The sequence below is a fragment of the Falco cherrug genome, chromosome 2, assembly GCF_023634085.1.
Source record: "Falco cherrug isolate bFalChe1 chromosome 2, bFalChe1.pri, whole genome shotgun sequence".
NCBI lineage: Eukaryota > Metazoa > Chordata > Aves > Falconiformes > Falconidae > Falco > Falco cherrug.
Genome location: NC_073698.1, coordinates 4,439,362 through 4,460,175, shown reverse-complemented (window position 1 = coordinate 4,460,175; position 20,814 = coordinate 4,439,362). Strand labels below are relative to the sequence as shown.

General features: G+C 46.1%; 1 protein-coding gene across 8 annotated transcripts in view; it reads left to right on the top strand.

Moving 5' to 3' along the window:
* Nucleotides 1-19,251, top strand: part of PAK1 (p21 (RAC1) activated kinase 1) — a 73,554-nt gene extending 54,303 nt beyond the window's left edge. For all 8 annotated transcript variants that reach the window (XM_055702307.1, XM_055702304.1, XM_055702301.1 and 5 more), the window contains 8 exons: nt 2,438-2,501; nt 3,465-3,513; nt 6,077-6,189; nt 11,956-12,073; nt 12,533-12,632; nt 14,444-14,640; nt 16,122-16,259; nt 18,035-19,251. In XM_055702307.1, the coding sequence (XP_055558282.1) occupies nt 2,438-2,501; nt 3,465-3,513; nt 6,077-6,189; nt 11,956-12,073; nt 12,533-12,632; nt 14,444-14,640; nt 16,122-16,259; nt 18,035-18,121 (866 nt within the window). In that variant the 3' untranslated portion in view covers nt 18,122-19,251. The remainder of the gene's footprint in view (nt 1-2,437; nt 2,502-3,464; nt 3,514-6,076; nt 6,190-11,955; nt 12,074-12,532; nt 12,633-14,443; nt 14,641-16,121; nt 16,260-18,034) is intronic.
* The last annotated feature ends 1,563 nt before the right edge of the window (nt 19,252-20,814 follow it).

The following is a 20,814-nucleotide window of genomic DNA, read 5'->3' as shown; positions in this document are numbered from 1 at the left end:
AGCAAGATGAGGGAAAATTTAATCTGAGGGTGTAGCTTTAAAAAAAAAAAAAAAAAGCACCCGAGTACCTCATTCCTCTACATAAAGCCTAAATTGAATTGATGCCATGTTCACTGTAACCGCTATTGGAAAACTCATACCCATTGTTTCAAAGCAGCGACTTCACCCACTTAATTAGCGAGACCTTTGTACCATTAAGGATTCAAGCCATTTTTGTGACCCGGTAGGGCAAGCAGGGACTCTGGGCAGGAAAGAAGTGCTATTCTAATACAAATACGCTCCTGTAATGAAGAGAAACGCAAGAGGTACTCTTAGGAGAGCTGGGAGGCAGATATGCCTTCTGATACCTTGCTTGCTCCAGCAAGTGGTATTCAGTGCTGAGCTGATTCTTTGGCATTGTGGGGTTTCATGACAAACATATGGGGGGTGGGGGGTAGGTTTGAACTTCAGTGACTGCTGTTAGGAGTCAGCTTTTAGATGTGGGCTAGTCAGAAACATGCAGTGAAGTTTTAATCCTGTTGTAAACTGATGAGTTGTGCAAAGGCATGCAACTTTTTCATGTTTTGGTTTGACATGTGAATAAAATGACTAAAATCTTAAAGTGTTACATGTATTTGCACATACTGAAGTCGTGCAAAGCTTAAAAGGAAGCTGGTAAATCTTCACCTCCTAGCGTTAACACAGCATTGGCGCAGACATTAATGAATCCTTGCCTGACTTTTTGGAAGGTAGGAAACATTACTCCATTTTACAGATGAGAGCATTAAACAGGGCAAGACTGGCAACTGCCTCTGTCACTGCAGCACTCGCTCCTGTCACTGCCTTGGGAAGCACTTGGCTGTCTTGCAGTCTGAACTTGTAGCCTGTGCTAGGCTTTGAGGGAAGGTTTACGAACATTTGTCCAGAAATACTTGTCCTCAGGGCAGACAGCGTTGCTTCCGTAATTGCACGGTGGGTTTTATGTAGTCAGATTTCTCTTCCCACCCTCCTCTCCAAACATGGGCCGTATTCCCTTCCCTTACCTCTGTCTGCTCTAAACCCTGTGGGTTTGGCTGCTCTCCAGCGGTGTCTGAAAATAGGCTGCTCCTACCCTGCTCGCTACTGGATTTCTTGGCCTAATGACCACGAGCAGTTTCTTTGCCAAGATGCATCTGTTTTGGCTCAGCCCTAGACCCCTGTGAAAGCAGCACCATGTCTTGGCAGCTCGAGTGACTTGCAAACACCAGCTGGGATGCAGCTCTGCATCCCTCGGTCCTGTTGGCCACCCTGGTGCTGTCAGAGGGGAGACTCGCTCCCAGCTGAGCTCCAGGAATTGTTGGCTCCGATTTCTTCAGCCTACAAAGGGTGTCATTCCTGCCTGTTGTAAGGGGTGTTAGGAGTTAGCAGTTAATGTTTGAGGGAGCGTTGAGCTTCAGTGATGCTTTTCCAGTTTACCCTTGGCAACTCGCTGTGCTGTTTGCAGGACTCTAGCGCATCCATGCAGCCTGCCCGCCGCCTGCTGTTGCGCTGAGAGCTCCCTCCCCTCCTACAGAAAACATTGCGTTCCTCGTGGGTACCAAATCCACCTTGAGCCTGAGCAGCCCCTCGCTGCCCTGTGCTTCAGAACACCAGGCAAAGTGGTTTTTCCCTCTGAGGGATGCAGTAATGTGCTTTCTTCTGGCTGAACAGCCACGTTAGGGGAGAAGGAGCTGAGATTGCCTCGGGTTGCTCTCCAAAACCACAGCAATGCTGCAGTCGCCTGGGAACTGCTGCCAAAACTGACTTCTGCATTCCTAGAAGAGCAGCTCAGCATTGCCCAGGCCAGGGGAGGTTTGACTCTGAAGTGTCTCTCCAGCTTCCCTCCTCAGTCTTGCAACCCAGTCGTTGGGTCAGTAATAGGTCGTGCCAGGACAGATATGTCACGAATACTTTTTTCTGCCAGAAATTGTTGTGGTATAAGGAAATCTTTGGCTAGATTTGCAACAGGCTGATGGCTCTAAGGTGAATGAGGTCCTGGCCTCCAAATTCAGAGGGCATTGCAGTGTAGGGACATCTTGTATCACCCAGCAGGTTGAAGCTGAGGGGTGACTTTTAAGTTGCAGGTTTCCAGCAAATAGTTGTATTATCTGCGTGAGGGCCATATGTCCCCATCTTCTTCCTAGCCGTGTGCAGTCGCTGGCTGCTAGTGAAGATTAAACATGTTTAATGTCTGTGTTCCACCATTTCTGAAGGAAAATACCTGGGAAAGGGGAATGCCACAGCTGGTATGTGTGTAAATAACTGAGGACATCCCTGGTGGTTGTGTGCCTCTGGATGGCTGACGCAGCGGTTTGCGAGGCTCGGCAGAGCCTGCTGCAGCCACGGGGCTGCTCCTAAAGTACAGTTGGTTCTTACAGCTGTACAAAAAAAAAGTACTTATAACATAACATCCTCTTGGGTATTTTTTTTTCTTTTGTAGGAAGTATTGTGAGTGTGGGCGATCCAAAAAAGAAGTACACGTGTTTTGAGAAAATTGGACAAGGGTTAGTATACGAGTCTTCTCCGTCCTATAACTTTCCTTAGGCTAAGAAGGAAATGCTGAAACCAGGCTAAGTTAGCTTGCTGGAAAAGCTGTCGGTGATGCTTTGGAGAGTTTATTTTGGTTGGTTGTTTTTTTGTTTTCTTTTGGTGGGTTTTTTTGCCTTTTTTTAATTTGTTTTTATTTTATTGTTGTTTTGGTGGGTTCCACCCGCCCAGCTCTTCTCCCTTTCCTGGCAAAGCCTTGAGTCACAGGGACTGGAGGGTTTTTTTTGTGCAATTCTGTGTTAATATATGAAAATATGTCATTAGATGATCAGGTTGCTAAATATAGCAGCAAGCAGGGAAGGAACTGCTCGTTTTCAGTGTGCAAGACAATCTTCAAATTGCAGATTTGCTTTGTGAATCAACTCTCCTCGATGTGGTGGTGTGCGCCTCTTGGCAGGGTAGGGGGAAGCAGGGGCTGTGGGAGAGGCTGTAGGGGGGCAGATCAGTGCAGATCACTGAGATCTGCTGTCAACTTCGTGTGCTGAGGCTCAGGCTCCCGTTTCCCTCACTACAAATGCCACATTTGTTTACTTCAGCTGATCCTATCTGCTCTGTAACGATGCTGGGCAGCATGCAAGCCAGGTCAGTGCAGTCATGCCAGTTTAAATGGGATCAGCTCACGGTCCTACAAGCTGTGCTACATTGCTGGTTTAGCAGGAGGAGTTTGGATGACCACAGTGTCCCTTATTAGGGGCTTTGTTCCCTATAAATTCTGTGGCTTTTGCTCCAACAGCAATCTTGGCTCAGCAATATTTCAGACAGTATTTACCACTGGAATTATTGCATGAAAAGGAATGGGACTGAGAGCATTTCAGAGAGACAGGTGGGAAGGGGCATGTGTTAAGCTCTCAGTCTGCTATAAGGCACTAATAAATGTCGGGTTTTGTTGATTTTTTTGTTGGTTTTTTGTTTTTATTTAGAGCCTCAGGTACAGTTTACACAGCGATGGATGTAGCTACAGGACAGGAGGTAAGTGCTGCCAGAATACTACAGCAGTGGATTTTGGATTGTGTCCCTAAAAGTTCAGGTTGATGCTACAAAATAAAGACTGTCTTTCAGGGGTTCATGACATCTTACTTTAAATGAGGTATTTATTTACTTGCTAATGAGGCGTGGTTGAGTGGTCTGAGCAGAGAACTGGATAAGATGATTTCCGAGGTTTTGATTCCTGAATAATTTCATGTGTGTAAAGAATCCTTCTGTGACCACAAAGGCTAGAAGCAAATGTTCAGACTGGATGGTTCCTCAGCAGAAGTGTACTTCTTCATCCCCAAGACTCCTGCCTGTCCCCACTTAAACTCTTTTATATGCCCTCTGCTCCTTTGCTTCCTACACTTGTACTAGTTGACTTGCATAGAAATAATTCCTCTCCCACTCTTTGCCCACTTGCTTTCCGCCCTTGAATTGAGAGACAAGGAATGTCTATCTGCCTGTGTGCAACCCCTCTCAGCCCCGAATACTGAGAGGTGCCCTGCGTATTGCCTGCGTGCATGATGAACTAGTAGTGACGGATATGCAGCATCTGTGGAAACCATCATTGCTAGGTGGGGCATTTTTAAAGAGGAGAGTGTATGCATTATTCCAAACATATTTATGGAAGTCTGCAGCAATGCATGACGCGTATCTGCTTAGCATTTGTACAATGTCAGGGTTATCCGCCAGGAAATTTCATAATTGTGCTTTTTGCTGAAACTCCTTCACCCCCTTTTCCATTCTGGAAGAATTAATACAGTTTAATTGCAGCCTCTGAGGGAGAGGCATCACATTTGTTTTGAAGCAATGAGAAATTTTTTAGGAGGAGGAATTCCTTTCTCGGTTTTCTGCTTGCTTTATCGACCACTTCAGGGACTCCCCGGTGAATATTTGAACACTTTATTACAACAGACTTTTAAATCATTCCCATTACACTAGTGTGATCAGGCCTTGTTTTTTTAAATTTGCACTTGGGGTTGCTGTAACCTAGGCATGCTGTTGGCATGTTCCTTTCTGTGAACCGTGCTGCTACCAATCCTTGCACCTCAGGAGCTCGGTGAACGGCAACGCAGTTTGGAAGCACTGGAGGGAAACTCCTTTATTTTGCACTATAACCCCTTGGGCAGCTCCCAGGGTTAGGAAGCTTTTCACTGATGATGGCTCCAGTATACCCGCAGCTGTTTATTTTGTATCCTAATGCACGGGACAGTCTTAGATAGGGAAAATGCCCCTGTATGGGCGTGGACAGTGGACCTACCTCTGAACAGGAGTGAGGAGGTACAGGAGCCTCTTTGGAGCTCTTTCAGTAATGGCCTGGGATTTCTTTCTCTGCATCAGATGCCTTCCCTCTCCATCTTTCATTCTCCTCTCTGGTCTAGCGCAAAGAGCAGCACGGCATTTGCGTTTTTGTCTTCTTTAAGTGCTGTTTGGCAGCCCTTGTGAATACTGTGGGAAAACAGCATAGTGTCTGTCTGTTGTTGCCTTCTCATGTGTTGGGATTTTTCTATTGTCTCCCCTGCTATACTACCAAAATGCTAATTGTATCTGTCTATATTGGCACTCTGTGGCTTGTTTCTTTTAATCCTTGCTTTTGTGAGCTGGAGTTACTGGCTCCGATCCATTTGCCTAGGCCTCTTTCTCTGCAAGGAGCAGTTTTGTAAAGATATAATTACTTTTCATTCCCTTTGCCTAAATATTGTACCAAATAAGAGTTGAGCTGTAGCATCTATGGAAGTGTTTCTGCCTCCTGCTGTGCTGAGTAGTCTTACCAATCTGAAGGCTTCTCTGAGGGCCAGGTGGTCTCACGAAGTACCGGTAAGAGTTGAAAACATGTTGTACCCTCCTGCTTTCTGTATATGTACATGCCGAGTAGGTATCCCGAAGCAGACGGAAAGCTACTAAGCCAAAGGGCTACAACTGGCAAATCCATCCCTGTTGCCCTTAACAGGGCATATCCCTTATGTCTGGGGATAAAGCTGAATCCAATGCACTTGTTTTCAGCTTTTTATCTAAAAATTGTTGCCTCTTTCCCCCAGGTCTTGCTGTGACAGAAAGAAACAGAATTACCACCTTGAAGTACTAAGCTTAGGCTACGTTATTTATCCCCTCCATGCATGGCAAACCTGCTGTAGATTTCTAGAAGCAGGAATTTGCAGGGGAGCAGCAAAAAAACACTAAAGAACTTCCAGAAACATCCAATCCAAAACAAAATGAACAAGATTCCTTTAAGAAATAAAATGTTTTTGACGTATTTGTCCATACTAGGGTCTATACTACTTGTTACCAAGAAGCTGTAGATGGAGACTGCTATCCAACTGTGACGTAAAGGTCCAGTATGAAAATAGTAACTCCCCTCGTACTTTTGGGCATGAGGTATCTTCCAATATGTGTTGAAATGGACTGGCTGCAGGAACTCACAGAGTTAGTAAATGGCTGAGCAACCTGTGCTGAAAAAGTGTTTTCCCACTTCACATGAATCTACATCACTAATCTACATGGTACTGGCTGCTTTCTGGGGGACTGTTGCAATAATAATTTACTTGGTCTTTCTTCACTGCAGGTTGCAATCAAACAGATGAATTTGCAGCAGCAGCCCAAAAAAGAACTGATTATTAATGAAATCCTTGTGATGAGGGAAAACAAAAACCCCAACATCGTCAACTACTTGGACAGGTATGTCATGATTTGAAGAGTTCATGAAGGGACTCTGGAAAACACTTCCTTGTCACTGTCTTAAGAGATCCTCTTTCAGCTTAACGCAGGTATAGGACAACCTTGGGTTGCTTAATGCAGTGTTGGGGGGTGGGTGGCTTGGTGGTCTCCCTCCATATCCAAGGAGAAACAAGTGTCTGAATTGGCATTAATGGGGTACGTAGGCTCTCTTTAGAGATGTTGGCAGCCAAGGCATTAGTAGCAGTGTGCTGACGGGACTCCCTTTTTCAGCGCTCTCCTTTGCCAAATTTGACACAATGAACAGTTTCCTTCCTGCCACTAGAGGAGACACAGAAGTAATTTGAACTGTGTTATTTGTGTTTGCTTTTCTCTTCCTCATCGTTCCGCTTCTGCTGAGCCATGCTGACATTCTGCTTGCGGAGGAGCAAACTTCTGCCAGAGTGCGATGGTAATCTCGTCCCTGTGACCATCCACTGAGGGTTTTTGCACAGTAGCAGAACAGCGACAAGGGTGAATGACATGCAACACATACCCAAACGAGGCTGCTTACTTGTGGGTGTGAATAAGGGAGGAAAGGACACCTAGTACATAACTCTTCGGAAGACAGAGGGCACAGGGTTATTCCTTGCTCGGAGCTGGGCTTTGTGGGCTCATACAAGTGCCGTGGCACTTCTGCTCAGCCTTGGGTATGTTACGCCCATATGGGACAGCTGCTCCTTGAATCCCTGCTTTTCCTTACCGCAGGAGCAGCGCCTAACAACTTACCTTCGTACAGACCTGCTCTGCTTGTTCTTGAGCTGATGTCCCTTGGACTATGACAATAACAGAGCAAACGCAAGCAGCACAGTGGCTGCTGTGCTGCATGTAAACTATTTTTTAAATAAACATATGTAGCCGTGAAAATTCTGGTCAGTATAGCACAAGGCAGTAAAATGTCCCAAGTGTGCAAACAAACATGGCTGTGAGAGCTCTTCCCTGCAGGGTGTTAATGCTCGTACATAAGGGTGATGGTAGCAGTGCCACCATCATCAGCTGTTTGGAGGCTGACTGCTTTGGAAAGAGCAACTGGTAAAATGTGCTTCTTTGGGGGAAGGGAGCTGCCTTTGGAAGTGCAAGACATTCTTGCATCTCCCCTATGTGAGTTCCAGGAGACAGTCACAAGCTGTCAACGTTGAAATCTGGGGCATACTGAAAGCCCAACAGGCAAAAAGCATTGCATGGTGGCTTGAATTCACCATCGACATAACATGGGTGCCTTGTGTCAAGCCCGTGTCATTCACCTTACGTTAAAGATACAGCTAGTTTCAGTTGAGCTGCAGCAGGATTTTCAGTCTGCTGTGCTGAACGTTAGAATCTAGTCCTGATGAGCTAAAAGTTTGGCTTATTGTAGGGTAAAGAGTGCCTAGATAGGGTGAGCTGCAGGCTTTAATCTTGGCAGCTCTTTTTTTTTGTTGTTGTTGTTGTTGTTGTTGTTGTTGTTTTTGGGTTTTTTTGAAGATGCAATGGAGGGATGTGACCTAGAATCTCTTTTGGAAATCTGAGAGACTATCTGCACACTTGTTTGCTCTGTGTGTATACCAAAATCTTATCAGCTGTTTCTTTTAACAGGTTTCTTTAAAGGCTTTTAATGTCTTGTCCATAGAAAAGTACTTCTCCTATACCGCAGCATCGGCTGTGATGCTGAATTTATATGGTAGTTTGTCCTACGCGTAGCTGTAAAGAGCTGCTTTGTTGAAGGGACAGCAAGTCTGCTCCTGAAACTTTGTGGAAGGGAGTGTGTGCACAGGGGAGTGATGCTGGGCAGGCAAAGAGCAGAAGGATATTACCTGTGTAAAATGAAACAAGTGGTAAAGAAGATCTAAGACTTGTGTCTGGGCTGAAACTGTTTATTTCTCCTGGCTGGTTAGAGGCTTTGTTTCAGCAAAACTTCGAGAGACGTTTTTCTCATTAGAGGAGCATCCCTGAGTACATGCGCTTGCCTTTCTAGCCAGTACATCCCACCTGTAGGGTAGCTGCCCGCGTCTTGCTGTCTCGGTCAAACTTCCCACAACCAAAGTTGCTGCTTTTGTCCTCCACTTTCTCTTACTAATCTTTTTCAAAGGGATTAGCTTTTGTTTGAGTGCTGCAAATGGACGGAGCGGCAACTAGGATGAACAGGGGGGTTCCTGTGTCGATTATGCCACTTCAGTGGTATATATCGATACATCAATAAAACAACACTGCAGGATGCTGTTGCTGGGGAGCTGTGTCCCTCCTGCCTGGCATCATGTGCCTCTTCACTTCCTCAGTGCTGCATAAATCTGATACTTGTTTGCCACTTGCTGGCTTCTGCCTACTGCCGTCACAGAAGGAGCTACGAGGAAGGATGCGCCTGCTGCTGTGGGACCTGGTTTCTTTTTTGTGGTTCTGTTTTCAACAGTGTTTCCCCTTCTGGGTCCTTGATGTGAGCTGCAAGGTAGTCATCGGTATAAACCAGCTGTCTTGCTTCTCTTTGCCTCAGCTCCTGCTCTTGTGCAAGGGTTTCCTTGCTTTATCCTCTCTTACCTGCATGGCCTACTTGCTTGTGGTTAAGACAGCTTTTCTGCTGCAGTGTAAGCGGCCAGCATCGCACAAAGGTGTGCTGTGACATTTGAGATAGTGACGTGGCCTAATTCAGCTGTACTTAGGAGCTGAATTTAGTATCCTGTGCAGAGAAGCAGCCACTTGCACTGAATTACCTTCTGGAGGTGCCAGTTTCTTTCTGCTGCGTTAAAGAGCCCTGTTTCCAAACTCAGCCATCTAAACAGAGGCGTCGGGTGCCCAGTGTCAGGCGAAGCAAACTCCTGCCCTTCGAATTCTTTCTTTCTGAAGAACTCTCCTTAACCTAATAAAACCCACAAATCCTCACTTGAAGTGGTAGCCACTGCTACCCTCACCCAACCCCAAACTCAGCTAGGGCTGCAAGGTCAGTGAATAAAGCTGAAGATGGGTGACAGTCGTGCTACAAGAAAACACGGATTTCTTTCCAGGCTAACTTTGTGTCTGCACGTTGGAGTCATGTTACTCGTGCAGAAATCTGTAACAAATGATCTTGCACTTCTGGGCAAAACCAAAGTTTATGAAGTTTATCAATAAGAAAGGACTATGACTGACTGGTGTGTGTTTGTGATAGGAGGGGCTTGGTGGACACCTTCCTAAGGTATCTAAGTGGGAGCTGAGGAACACCTTACAGGAGCAGACATTACCTGCTCTTGCAGATGAATGAAGAGAAGAAGCTGTGGATCAGTTTCTTCTTCCTCAAAGACTTGCATCAGCTTGTTTTTGCTGCCAGCCTTGTTTTGGAAGGTGGCTGTAGGTGACAAGGTGCAACACCGTACTATGCCTGACATCATATGGAAAGCAGCACGTAGGCGTATGGACTTCCTGGTGGTATCTCCAGAACTGCTGAGAACATGTTTTTGAGTCACACCTCCAGTAGGCAGCTCAGTGACTAAAATAGACATCTGCTGCAGCAAGAGAGCGAAAAGATCCCTGAGACGGTACCACCCTGTCTTCTGAAATGACATTTGTCTGGTAGCAGTTGGCGGGGAGCCACCGTTAATTCTACCTCCCTGCGTGTTATGTCAAATCTATCAATTATTGAGGTGTCTGGGGCTTGGCACATGCCTTTGGCTGCTCGTGGCACAGCTTTGGTTCACAGTGTGGTTCTTGGCTCTCTCCATCCCTTTTGGCTGTGGAGAGATACCAGCTTGCTCCCAGCATGTGCCACCTGAGATTGTCGTGCGGAGCAGTGGAGCCCATTCTGCCCCCATCCTTAGAGTCAAGTGGATTTGGGCGGCAGAGGGTGCTGCCGGCAATGAAGGGAAGTGGTGTGATGTCCACGGTGACTGGTTTCTTGAGAGGGCTCTGGTAAAATCTGGAGAGAGCCTGGCAGAAGTGATGAAGAAGTAGCAACAGCTTTGGGCCAAGAAGGAAGGGTGTTGGATGGAGCAGCTTTCAGAGCCCGTTATTAGAAGGCAGATGATCCACAGAGTTGACTCTGAAAGCAGTTCTGCTGCTCCTCCCTCTCTCCAAGGGGCTGCTGTGCAGGTGATACTGCTTTTGCTGGGGTCTGTGATGCCAGGGGGAAGACCGCCTGTGCATCCCCTTCTGTTCCATAGTGGAGCTGGAGACCTGTCGGCTCTGGGAGCGTAGCCCTGCGCCTTTGGGCTCTGTGTCCTGAAGGAAACTCCCCACTCTTATCTCCTTGTGTGGTCTTCAGTGTCACCAAACAGAGATACCATCTTTGTCTCTGCTGTTAAAAGCTCTCCATAAGCAACGCTTCTGTCATACAGGTGGAGCCCAGACGATTCTCACTTTTGGGGAGGTTTTTTATCAGCTGGGTGTTGTCGGTGTGCCCTGTGGGGGCCAAAGCCCACCCCATGCCTGCTCCTGTGATGTCTCACACATCTCTGTCTGCTTTCCATGCCAAGTTGGGCTTAATAACTTCTTTCTCCTTCGCTGTTGCTTTCTAGCTAATTGTTCCCCAGAACCTGCCCTGCTTTCTGCCTTTGGCCGCTAGCAAATTCATTATTTTTCAGTAGGATCTGTGTTTCAGAGCAAAGCAAACACCTGCTTGATGAACTCTAATGCCAGCAGAAGCTTTTCATTAGATCCTCTGCCCTGTCTCTTGACTCGTTTGTCCACTCACTTCATAAATGGGAGGATATGCTGAGAAGGTGGGTTTTCAAGTTTACAAGCTGATGATTCCTTCCTTTGGGATTGTGTCATCCTGATGTGTCTGTCATGGAAGATTGTGTTGATGTTTTTCCAGGTGGGCCCAAAAAGGCAGAAGTGGTGGGTGGTTTGGGTTTGTTGTTTTGTTTTTTTTTTTTTTCAAATGACTTAATGCTGAAGTCTTCATCCCAGGTCTCCTACTTTGACATGAGCACACACACTCCTAGCTGAGAATAATGTCCCAAATGGCTGAGAGAACTCACCCTCACCTCAGCTGTCTCCTTCCCATCTTCCTATGGGTCTTTCCAGACAAGATGTGCCCTTTTGGGCTTTCCTCTTTTTATTCTAAGTCTTTAGAATTACCACTGCATCCAGCATGATGATCACATTTTGCCCTTTTGAATGGTTCCGAATTTTCCAGACAAAATCTCAGGCTAATTTGGTAGCGTTAAACAGATTGAGGTGAGCTTCAAATGCATGATGCTTAAAAAAAAAACATAAAAAAAATAAAAATAGTGTTCCTAGTTGTTCACAGGCAGCCATCCATTGTGTCACCGACGCTTGCCCCTGGCCCCAGGCAAAGTAGGCACTTGCTTGGGACAACAGGACACCAGTAGTAACAAAGCAGCCCCCAGCTGCCTCTTCTGATGCCAGAGCCCTCAAAAGCCACGCTGTGTGCCAGATGTCAGGGCTGCACACTTGTACCCCATCCCTGACTAGTTGCTCTTCCCCTTCTCTCCCAGCGGCAGCAGTTGTAAGGTGGGGTCTCCATCTTGGTCTGGGCCCTTTCCATGGCAGAAAAATTCAGCCTTGCTACGTCTACCCCGCTCTCCTGTTACCTCTCTCCTTGACTTTCGGCACTCGCCCTTCTCCGTTCATTCAGGTTGTGATCAGATCCTTCTGTGTGCAGAAAGCAGCACGAGTACCTGGTGCCCCAGTGCTGTTAAGTACACTACTCAAGCCTCATGGTTTCAGCTTCAAAAGACAGCTTTAAACCCCCGTGGATTTTGGCTGGGTAAACAGTGTGATGCTCATATTTGCCGCTTTTAAAATCCGATTGTGGCTCTTCAGTTACCTTGTAGGAGAAGAGCTCTGGGTGGTCATGGAGTACTTGGCAGGAGGCTCCCTAACAGATGTTGTGACAGAGACCTGCATGGACGAAGGACAAATTGCAGCTGTGTGCCGAGAGGTAAAGCTCTGCTGGTGCTCGGGGGGAGCTGTGATTGGGAAGGTTGGGAAGGGGACATGGGGTTTCCATGACCCGTCACTGGTTCCACGGGAATAGCTGTGTCCAGCTTCTGTAATGCAGCAGTCATTCAGAGGATGGATGTCCTCTGGGAGGTCGCAGCGTACAGTCCTGATGCAAGCCTAATATATTTTATCCTAGAGGGAGGACCAGGGTGCAAATTTGGGTCAGAATCCCCTCGGTTATGCCTATCCTCCAGGTCTTTTGGGACCTCCTAGGACCTGCAGATCCCAGCGGGCCATCTCTGTAGCCCTGCACATACTGAATGTATGAAAGACTCTAAGGCACTAACCCCTTGCTGCTCAAAATGCAAGTTGTTAAAAGTCCGTTGGTTGGCTAATTGTAACTGGTGAATAATTTCATGCACAGTAAGAATATCTCCCTTTTTTTTTTTTTTCCTAGTGTCTTCAAGCTCTGGAATTCCTCCATTCAAACCAAGTTATTCACAGAGACATCAAGAGTGACAACATCCTGCTGGGAATGGATGGCTCTGTCAAACTAAGTATGCAAGGAACATTGCTGGTGATGACTTGAGTTATCAGCCCGGGCCTGTTATCTGCTCTGGACCAGGCCTGGATTGATAGGGTGTTTTGAGATGCTTGATGCTGTGGCTGTGAAGAGGCTGTAGAAATGCTCCTGTAGTTATTTTTGTGGCATTGGTTTTAATGGAGATTGGCAAGCATGAATCCTTGTGAACTGATACCAGACTCAAATTGAGGTTTGGGGTTCATTTAGCTGTGGGCCATCTGTTTTTTTGGACTAAAATAACAGTATTTTAATGCTACTCCAGTCTAGAAAGCTGGGTTTGAAGGTGTAGGGCCAGAAGTCTTCATTTGTGAGCAGTCTCTTCAGTCTGGAAAATACTGCAGGTACTCGTGAGGCAGGGAAAGCGGAGGGAGAATTGAAAACTATGTAACTAGAAAACACATAATCTTACAACGCCAGCCCAGGCTGGACTCTGAATGTTGTTTCCTCCTTGTGTTATCACCAGTAATGAAGACCCTGAGACTGTTCTGCTCCTCCGGTGCTAAGGTAGCTGTTGTGCTGCTTGTTGCCCATGCCGAGATAAGTCTGGAAACCAGTGAACGATTATCTTCCATCTATAGCTTTAACAGAATTGTGCTCCCTTTCTCTTCCTCTCAGTTCTGCTGGCTAGCACCCAACAGGCATAAATAAATCTATTTTTGTCAGCAGTGACAGCAGATATGACTCAAAATTCACACAGTGCAGATATGCTGAGTAAGAAGGTGGGGGTTTGTTGCACATGATTGCTTTTTAGACAAACGCTGTACTTTGGTACGGTCAGATCTCTGGAGTGTTAGTGCTGTGTAGCTGACTGGGGCCAAAGTGCTCTGTTCTTATCAAATAACTTCTCTGAGCACAGTATGCAGGTTCCGGACTGCAGTTTAAAGTTAGAGAAGTCCCTGTGGATATGATGCAGTAACCTTCTGGACCTGAGCTGCTTATGGGCTCTGCTGGAAACTTGATCTGTTTATGAACCATATGTCCCTTTCCTGGTTGTTGCCCTTGATGAAAACTCAGCTAGGGATCAGTTTAATTTTCATCATTGTGCCTGAAATTAGATCCGTGGTGCCATCGGGGGTCAGGATGGGCAGTGCATCTCGCTGTGTTGATTCTGCTGGGCTCACAAGAACAGAGTTAGTTTTCTTTTGGTATGTCAAATGCAAATAAGACACAGGACCCAGCGTTCTTTGTATGAAGTCTCTCCATCTTTCTGTCTACTAAAAGAAAATAGTCAGTATAGAAGTAGGTACTGTAGATTTATTCTGACTGCAGTTTGCTCTATAAAGGAGACCCTGTTTGAGCGATGATGTATTTCCTGGGGAAGTAGCATCTCTGGGACTGAAAATATCACCAGACAATACAGTATGTGGGTTGAGGGGTGCATCTAGATCAGACTATACATTAATTTCTGTTTTCACATACCCAGGAGGAATAGTCTTTAGACCATCCATTACGCAGTGTATTACACCTGCATAATGCTGCAAACGCGGTCAAGTGTCTCAGCATCCATATACGGTTATTTACTGATCCCCATCATCCACATAGACAAGGCGGCAACTCTGTCGTCCTCATGGCCTCAGCGAGTCAAATTTAGAAACTTGCCTCTCAACACTGTTGTCTTCTGTGCTAGCCACAAAACCACTCCTTTCACAGCTGCAGCAGCAATGCACCAGGTGGTGCAGCAGGGTAACGTATACTACAGCTCTGGCATCAGTAAGCACTGGTTTTGGAGAAACTTGCTGATTTCTGTGTCTGTTTCTCCCCCCCTGCTCCTCTTTACTTTTCCAGCTGACTTTGGCTTCTGTGCTCAGATCACTCCTGAGCAGAGCAAACGCAGCACCATGGTGGGGACCCCATACTGGATGGCACCTGAAGTGGTGACGCGGAAAGCGTATGGGCCCAAAGTGGATATCTGGTCGCTGGGGATAATGGCCATCGAGATGATCGAAGGAGAGCCCCCCTACCTCAACGAGAACCCCCTGAGAGTAAGCAACTCTCTTTTGCCCTCAGATCTTCGCTAAGCATGCTGGTGAAACTGGGCTCTCAAGGAGGCAGGTGAATCCTCCAGTGTGGTTTCACCACCTACAGCCCTGTATCCCGTCAGATGTCATAGTGAGAAGACTGAGATAGTTTTAGTTAGAAGCCATAGTTTGCTCTGGGTAGCAGAGACGTGGATTCTTCCCGTGCAGACCCTCTGGTCAGCTCTGATGAGGTAGATCTTGCACACTCACGATTTCCCACTTCTTGGAGGTGCTGATAGAGGCAGAGTACCTGATGGCACCAAAGCAGCTGACACTTTGAATCCTTGGGCCCTATGAGTGGGGAAGGGTTCTCTTTACATTCAAAATATGACATTACTGTTCTATAAAATGGAGCTTTTTGCTGCTGGCGGGTTGTTCCTGCTTGCATGCTCAAATAAAGCTACAAGCTTAATAAGCCTTTAGACGGGGCTTAAGCCTCCCGATGTCCTTGTTTAGTTTTTAACGGAAGGGGAGGTGCTGTCAGTTTGTAGGGAGGTAACTGCTCTTCATATAAGCCAGGTTTATGGCTTCTCCTGCAGCTGCACAGGATGAGGGGATCTAGAAAAATTCTGTTTAACTCTTGTCTCCATCTCTTGCACTGGAAGTGATTTTTGGGAGAGAAGAGCAGCAGCAAAGAAGAGTGAAAGGAAAGAAACTGGGTGTCCAGATAAAATGAGGATGGCTAAGTAACAGTGCTTTGGCCTCATTTAACTCCACTTGTGCCAGTTCCCAGGCTATTGTACTGCTCCCATGGGATGTGCAGAGTGATTTGCTCAAAGGGCTTGCATATTAACAAGTCTCTGACAGATTTCTGTTCCCTTTGAAAATCCATCCAGGATGTTTCTTGCATGAAATCCTGAAGTGGATGAATTCTGAATTCCTTGATTCTCAGAGAGGGTGTGTTTGTGAATGCTTAATCTGCCAAGTGGTAGCACATCTGCTTGTTTCTGCAAGGTGTTAAAATGCTTGAGGGTCTGCTGGACACCTTTTGTAAGGAGCCAACTGTGTCTTGTATTCACTTCTTAGGCCTTGTGCACTCAAAGTACCAAGAGAAAAATTATCTCCTATTTATTCAGGGGTACCTTCCCGTGAGGATATAGTCATTGCATAGTCTAGCACTGGTAGAGTCATGCCAGTTAACTTCCCTATGTAAACATGGTCTGGAATGTTGTTTTTGTCCTCCTAGTCCCTTGAGAGGGCTGCAGGATCCAAACCCAGATTACGAGGGCAAAACAATAAAGGATTGGATCCCGTCCACCTAAAACCAGAGCTAGCAGCTATTCTGTTTGCTGAAACTTAAGCATTGATTAGTCACCCTGATAAGGTGGGGGTTTTTCCTCCCCATTGAACTGTGGGAAGGGAGAGGAGAAATGGGTGTCTGCAATCCAGAGATGGAATCTAACCTCCTTAACCTCCCATTCCTTTGGTGCTTGTTTTTGCTTTAGGCTCTGTATCTCATTGCTACTAATGGGACTCCAGAACTGCAGAATCCAGAAAAGCTTTCATCCATATTCCGAGACTTCTTAAATCGCTGTCTTGAAATGGACGTGGAAAAGAGAGGTTCTGCGAAAGAGCTGCTACAGGTAGGTGATGGGGAACAGGGCTGAATCAATGTAATCGTGCAATCCGGAGCGAAACCAGGCTTATGGCATCATCTTGTTTGGGGTTTTAAAATACTGCATCAGCCGAAGGCAGAAGCACAGCTAAGGTAACCTGCCAGAAAACAAAACAAAAAACAACCCCAAAACCTAAATCTATTAATAAAGTGTTAACAGACTACTCCTTTTTTATGCTGTACTTCCTATTAGCAGCAGCTGTGCAGTGTTCCTCAAATCATAGCTGTGCCCCAGGCCTGCCAAATGCTGAGCCCTTTAATTCTGTGGCTTAATTCCAGCTTCATCACACAGCTGGCCGTGACATCTGCATGTGTTGTCATGGGCTTGCCGTGCTTGTTCCAATTTGGACAGCAGGAGGACTTCTAGCTATCTAGCTCTGGGTGTCTCCCTTCTGGTGGAGGGATCACAAAACTCTGGAATATGCATGCCTTGCATTAACCGGAGCAGGGTCCCCTCCCCCCAGCCCAGGCTGCTCCCAGCCCCGTCCAGCCTGGCCTTGAGCCCTGCCAGGGATGGGGCACCCACAGCTGCTCTGGGCAGCCTGGGTCAGCGCCTCATCACACTGTCATTAGTTATTTCACTGAAAACCCGGTGTTGTAGTCTGAACTGCTGGTGAAAGAGGAGGGCCAGTCTGCCAGGCTTTTTACCAACACGGATGAGAGTGGTTTGTGTGTTCCTTCTGTCAGATTTGCCATGGGAGTGCAAAATGTACCTCTTTGTAAAATAAATCTGTGATTGGGGCGCTCAGACCTCAACTGTGAGACAGTACCCATTTTTGTTTTCCTTTCTTTCCACTAGTTAGTCTATGGGTTCAGTTTTGGATGCCTTCAGACGCTGCCTTCTGAGACTGTAATGCAGCACTAATCACTGGCAGAGTGGCAGTAGTTGAAAGATCACTTTTTTCCTGGACTTTCCAGCCCCAAAATATCAGAGCAGTAATGTTCTGTTCCTTGGAGCAGGAGAACATTTTGACTGTGACGTTGCTGCCTGGTTTTAACTACCTTGTAGCCCCTGATTTTTTTCTTTTTTTTTTTTTTTAATGTCTCTTTCCATCTCTGAAACTTGTTGCCTTGGGTGATCGATTCTTTCTGATGCTCAGAAGTCCAGTGGGATATAGTTGTTTTTTGTTTTCAGAATAGCTTGTGGACTTGCCCTACCTGCCTTCGCTCTCAGGAGAGCTGTATTGATAATCAATATTGTTTTACTTAACGGAGCACCTTGTACAGGCGACTGACTGAGTGGTTCTGTGTTGCAGTCTCTGTGCTGCTCTCCTAAATTCCAGCTGCTTTACAAATTTCTAGTATCCCTAGAAGGCCAAGGTAATGCTTTCACCAGACCTGTGATTACAGGGAAGAGAGAATGACAGGCGATGCCTGCAGGAAGCCCTCTGCCTTGTGTTTGAACCACACAGGTTGTTTTTAGTACACCTTCCTTCCACACAGAATTTCACCATAGGTTTTGCAAGACTTTATGATTCCGCAGAGGAATTCTCTGAGTTTTGCTTGGTCTTGAACATGTACAAAACTGGAGAATTTAGCATGTGTTGGATGCAAATCTGTTCATCGCTTCGGGTGAACCCTGAAAGTTTGTGGTGGTAACAGACCTTTTGTTTTCACCTGTTCAGAGATTAGAGTGGGTCGTTGGACTTCCTATGGGTCTAGGTGCCAGCATTTTGAATAGCTGCCAGACTTTTGGGTCATGTTCTGAAAAATCTAACCCTTTTTCTTTTTTCTTTTTCCTAGCACCAGTTCCTGAAAATTGCAAAGCCTCTGTCTAGCCTCACTCCTCTGATCATTGCAGCTAAAGAGGCAGCCAAGAACAACCATTAAAGTGGTGGAGTCAGCACAGTCATCGTGTCAAGACCTTTAGATGTTCATTTCAGAGACTGAATTACCTGCCCCTGTCCCCATCTGCTCCTTCTTCACAGGGCTGTTCGCTAAACTCTGATCTGCCCTGAAGGGTGGCAGAGGTGTTGTTCACTGAATGTGGAAGGGCATGCAACAGGGACACTGCTGATCTTGCGTAGTGAACTGTCTTTCCATCCTTGTCATGGGGGTGAGAGGGGACGAGTATTTTGTATGGTTCAGAAGATCTGCCTGAGAACATCTGAACCTGACCCACACGTAGCAGAGCCAGTTTGTTTTCATATTTCTTACTGTGTTGATTTTTAAAAACAATATGGAGCCTTAGACCATGTTTATCTTAATAAATTAAATCTTTTGCTGGCTGGACTTCTCCTGCTTCTGCCAAGCTGCTATTACACCACTGAGGCTGCTCTGTGCTTTGGATGTCTTGAGCAGGAAAGGAAGCAGGCAGCAGAAATGTGAACAGCTGTAACAACTGAAAGGGGAATGGGGGCATGGATACACATCCTTCCTACAGCCCTGCTGGGTGCTTCGAGGGAACGTGGAGAAAGCCTCCATGTGCTTCCTGCAGCCGTTGAAGAACTTAATTCATGGATGATCTTTTTGCCAAATTGTGTGAATTGGGGGCCCCCCACCCCTTTAGTTTCAACTCGACTAGTTAAATCTCAAACATTTCTGATGTTCTAGAAGGTAAATAACAAGAAAAAATGACTGACAGAGCTTGTGAGGGTTATTTGATCAGCGCTGTGGGGCATCTTGGAGACCCTTGCCCTGTATGATAAAGCAAACAGAGCAAAATTACTATTATAAAGATAAGATTTGCCTGCAAAGTGATGTTGAAAACTCTGTTTCTTAGAGCAAGTCCCATGGAAAACAAACTGATCATGGATGCTGCTTTCTTCTTGGAGACGTGGGGACATTAATTTTTTTTTTTTTTAAATGGTAGTGGTTTCTTTATGCTACTGATTCCTTTGGTTGCTAATAGTCTGTAAAACAACAGGAAACCTGGAACTACTAGAGGGATTGGTTGTAAACACTGGGCTTATGTTCAACTGTATACTGATTTTTAATAAAATGACTGCTGCGTTTCTTAACTTGGGGCTGAGGGAGGACTGGAGAATTCACTGTCACCAATCAAGTCTGTCCGATGGGATTATTGCCCATATCATCACCGGGTGCTTGAATGTGTTGGATGAAGTGATATAACTCTTACCCCATCTTCTCTAGTCCTTTGGGACAGCAAGTGGTTCTCAAGGGAGTAGCTTTACACGTAGAGAAAATCGATAAATGAGCTGTATTGTAGCTGAGGGAGCTGCTTTCTCTGTACTGCTTTGGTCATTTATGGGGCAAGTTTAAACCCATTCTGGAATAACCTCTCATCTCTCGCCAAAGCGCTTGTGTTGCGCAGAAACTCATTCCTGCTTCTTGCTGAGACCTGCTGCTGGCTCAGCCCTTTTCTTCCTCCACCTGGGTTGTAATTCAAATAATTCAAATACATTTTTCCTATTTGCTCCACAATACGTGACAGCTCTTACAGTAGTTTTGCTGGGTGTAGATAGAGTTTGTGAGGTCTTTTGCTTCTCCCATCCTTTGTGCTCCAAGGGGGGTCACTGTTCGACACAAAGCTGAAGTCCATTGCCAAAATCTGCAGGCTCTTTCCCTTTGTGTATGTATATTTCATCTGCAATATTCAAGAGTTCCCCCTTGCAAAGATTGTACCCAAGGGCGAATTCCTTGGGCAAAGCAGTAAAGCTGCCAGCCTGGAGAGGGATACGATCTGTTTATGAGCTCCTCTGCTTGGAGTTTAGGTGGAGATCTCAAAATGGGAGGCCACTACACTTGAATAATTCCTTTAATAAGGGTTTTGTATTTCCTTGAAGACTCAAGGTGGCCTACGTGGGAAGAAAGGAATTAGGGGCTAGATCTCACTTGATCTAAAATCTCATATGGCTCGGGTCTTACAGGATTTAGTAACCTACTTTTTTTGACAGCACAGGATTACATCTGATCCACAAATGCATTTAATGTCTCCAACTTTAACTCCCTTCCCCATTCCAGCCTCTGCATCCCACTGAGATGAGGACCTTAACGCAGATGCACCTTATCTGCAGGCACACGCATGAGCTTATTTTTCTGCAGCAAGATTTCTGCAGAGTTTCCCCAGAGAAGGTGGAAAGGGTTATTGGTGTGTGTTTAAGTAGCTTTTCTGCATTCTCTGTTGTGTAATGGGAAGGAATTGGCACAAATGACTTTATCCCTCCTGTGATGGTAGTGATGTGCTTCTGTCTCATTGACTTCCATGTTGAATTGTTCCTGCCTGGTTTCTCTTAGCTGCTTGAGAGAAGGTTTGCTAAAAGCCTTTCGTTCTCCACCGGGAAGCTGCAAGACTGTGTGTCATCTTGCTCCAGGCTTTTTTTTCTTTTCCCCACCCGTGATGGGTGGTGGGAAGAGGAGGCAGCTGCTACAGTGTGCTTGGACCTAGTTTCAAGTTACCAGGCATGTCACATTTCTATGTTCTCAAAAAATCCTAAAAAATCTTGTAACTACTGTAAGCTTAGGAGAATGGGATCATTTTGTTAGGGTTTTTTTTCCTGAAATACGTCTTTTCCTCCACTTTCTGACTGTGCATTGCCCGGCATCAGCACCTGTGTTAGCTT